General features: G+C 41.7%; 1 protein-coding gene across 1 annotated transcript in view; it reads left to right on the top strand.

Annotated features, from left to right (window-relative positions):
- epb41l3b (erythrocyte membrane protein band 4.1-like 3b) overlaps positions 1-2,676 on the top strand; it is a 43,720-nt gene that overhangs the window by 19,016 nt on the left and 22,028 nt on the right. Inside the window, exons 4-7 of the mRNA XM_035670144.1 lie at positions 1,219-1,323; positions 1,490-1,532; positions 1,632-1,707; positions 1,932-2,150. Coding sequence (XP_035526037.1) covers positions 1,219-1,323; positions 1,490-1,532; positions 1,632-1,707; positions 1,932-2,150 — 443 coding nt within the window. The remainder of the gene's footprint in view (positions 1-1,218; positions 1,324-1,489; positions 1,533-1,631; positions 1,708-1,931; positions 2,151-2,676) is intronic.

Genomic DNA, 2,676 nt, shown 5'->3' with positions numbered 1-2,676 from the left:
GTGTGTGTGTGTGTTCTGTCAGTAAAGCTAGGGTTAAGTGTCACTGTCACAGTAAGGCAGCAGTCATCTGACATAACTCTGCTAATACCCTCCAAGATGTTCTGGTAGGATTAACTCTGTGCAACCAGCGTCTCTGGCTCTGTTTAAAATCACGCACAGTCACTCCAGTTCTCAGACATAAAAAGTATGCTTCAGGTGACGAAAGAGTGGAGGATGCTCGTATAACTCTACCAACGCGCCAAAGATTGCCTCTCCTTCTATTACATACCTGCCAGCCAGATATTGTTTAATGTAATTCGTGTGCAGTGCTCCGCCTACGTGTGAATGTGACGGATGCATAGGAGTGCTACGACCCCTGCTGCTAGAAGAAGCTTTGCCAGGTTTCTGGTATATCCAGATGCAAGGAGCTGGCTTCGGCTCTGTACAGGAAGGAGGCGTCTTGTGTTGTGGCACTTGAGGCCTTAAAATACCTCATGTGAGCTGGCCAAATGAGTCTGTGAAGTCCACCCCCCCCCCCCCCCCCCCNNCCCCCCCCGTGGGGGGAGAGCCGATGACATCTGGCACTCAGCTAGAGACGTGCAATTGATTTGGTTTTAAGTGTTCACGTGGCTGATGTTCACCTTGAGCTCAGGAATGCGAAGGTGTATTTATACTGTTGTGCTTTTTATAGAAAGAATCGATCCAGAGTGGCCCAGTTGGTCCACTTGAGTGTTTGCCTCTGCAGGAAGCACAAAAACAGCTGGCGATGCAGCACATTGCTCTGTTGCATAATCATACTGTTTTTGTACTTGAAAATTTAAATTTCATGTTGCTATTCAGAGTTATTTTTGGTTTAATTATCTCAAGATAATGAAGGGCAAGAAGGGGAATGTAATCCACTCGTAAAATGTTGTACGCACAGTTATGTTTTCTTGTTTTATTTGGGGTTCTTTATTGTTTCTTTGTCAAATATTGCTGTTGCTGTTTAGTTTATGTTGATCATTGTTGAATAAGGCATAGGTTCACAAATATGGCCACTCATAACACTTTTTCTTCAATCTCAGGCAGTCCAATTCAAACGTGTTTGTGTTTAACAATCAAGTTTTAATGCATAATAACCCCCCCTATTAGTTTTGGTGGTATAATCCTTTTTAAACGATCCTCTCGATCATAAAAAGTAATAACGCTGACTATTTCCCCTGTACCCAGTGTTGAATATGTTTGTTTTTTTCCTCACAGAAACGAGCCAAGGGCCAAGTGCTCTTTGATAAAGTGTGTGAACACCTCAATCTACTGGAGAGGGACTACTTTGGCATCACATACAGAGATGTAGAGAATCAGAAGGTAAAGGAAAATGTATGATATGCTAATAATCACTTTTATGGAGTACAGTTATGGATCAATGTTTGATTAATCTCTATAAGAGTAACTATGGAAACTTTGGTTCTAAGTCATTTCTTCACAAACTGGTGATAATTAATGCTTTGTGTCTGTGGTTTTATGTTGTCAGAATTGGCTCGACCCTTGCAAGGAGCTGAAGAAGCAGATCAGGAGTAAGTCTAACAAAGCCACTCAAGTGTTTTTTGTCCTGAACAGCCAATTAAAATGTTTGCAGGCCGCTTTCATAATTTAATGTTCTGTCTACGTCTCAGCTGGTCCCTGGAACTTCGCTTTCAACGTAAAGTTTTACCCTCCAGACCCCTCCCAGCTGACTGAGGATATCACAAGGTAAGTAAAACTGTTAATTTGGAATAATTGTTATGTGATCGTTGGCGGACATTTGATTCTTTAATGTTTAAAAATGTATCACTGTTCATCAGCCCTTCCTATAAATGGACTTTAATGGAGTTTAATTAGTATTGATTCAGATACCTTAATCCAGATATTGGATTTGATAACAAAAACAAAATGACTTGAGTGTTATGGTTTTCTGTGTCTTCTTCCTGTCTTAGGTACTACCTGTGTCTGCAGCTGAGAGACGATGTGGTTTCAGGCCGTCTGCCCTGCTCCTTTGCCACCCACACTGTGCTGGGCTCCTACACAGTGCAGTCTGAGCTGGGAGACTACGACCCAGAGGAATTAGGCAGCGACTACATCAGCGAACTGCGCTTCGCACCCAACCAGACCAAAGAGCTAGAGGAGAAGGTCATGGAACTCCACAAGACCTACAAGTTAGTCTCAGGATTATTTCCTAATTTTTTTTTAAACTGCCAAGTACTGCTTTTAATATAGTCCTGGACCTGACAAAAGTATACAGTTTAGTTATGTTTCTATGCACCTTTTCTGAGAAAAGAATGAATAATAGACCAAATCCAAGGTTAGTGATGTGAAAATAATTCAGATTCAGATGAACATATCAACATTTTTTCAACTCAGAGCTTGTTTCATCTGGATTTTGGTGGTTGGACGTTAAGAGGAGACAGACAAGTCCCCCTCTGTGATGTGTGTGCAGAGTTTGACATTTGAAGGATGTTTTCTCATTCATCTGCTGAAAGTGGAAAATTTCTCTGTCCTCATTGAAAATCTGATTTTAAGGGGGCTATGAGTGTGATTTGTGACATCAGGAATAGTTTGGAGGTCAATCCTGTGCTACTCTGCAACTTATGCAAGTATGATGTAAAAGCATGAAGCCACCAGTGCACATACACTGAGAATGGACTTTACAGTGAAGTAGGAGACATCTTGTGTCCAGCAGCA

This window comes from Morone saxatilis, unplaced genomic scaffold (assembly GCF_004916995.1).
Source record: "Morone saxatilis isolate NCDOM2014 unplaced genomic scaffold, NCSU_SB_2.0 Contig23, whole genome shotgun sequence".
NCBI lineage: Eukaryota > Metazoa > Chordata > Actinopteri > Moronidae > Morone > Morone saxatilis.
The sequence above is the reverse complement of the archived record's forward strand: the minus strand, read 5'-3'. Positions and strand labels throughout refer to the sequence as shown.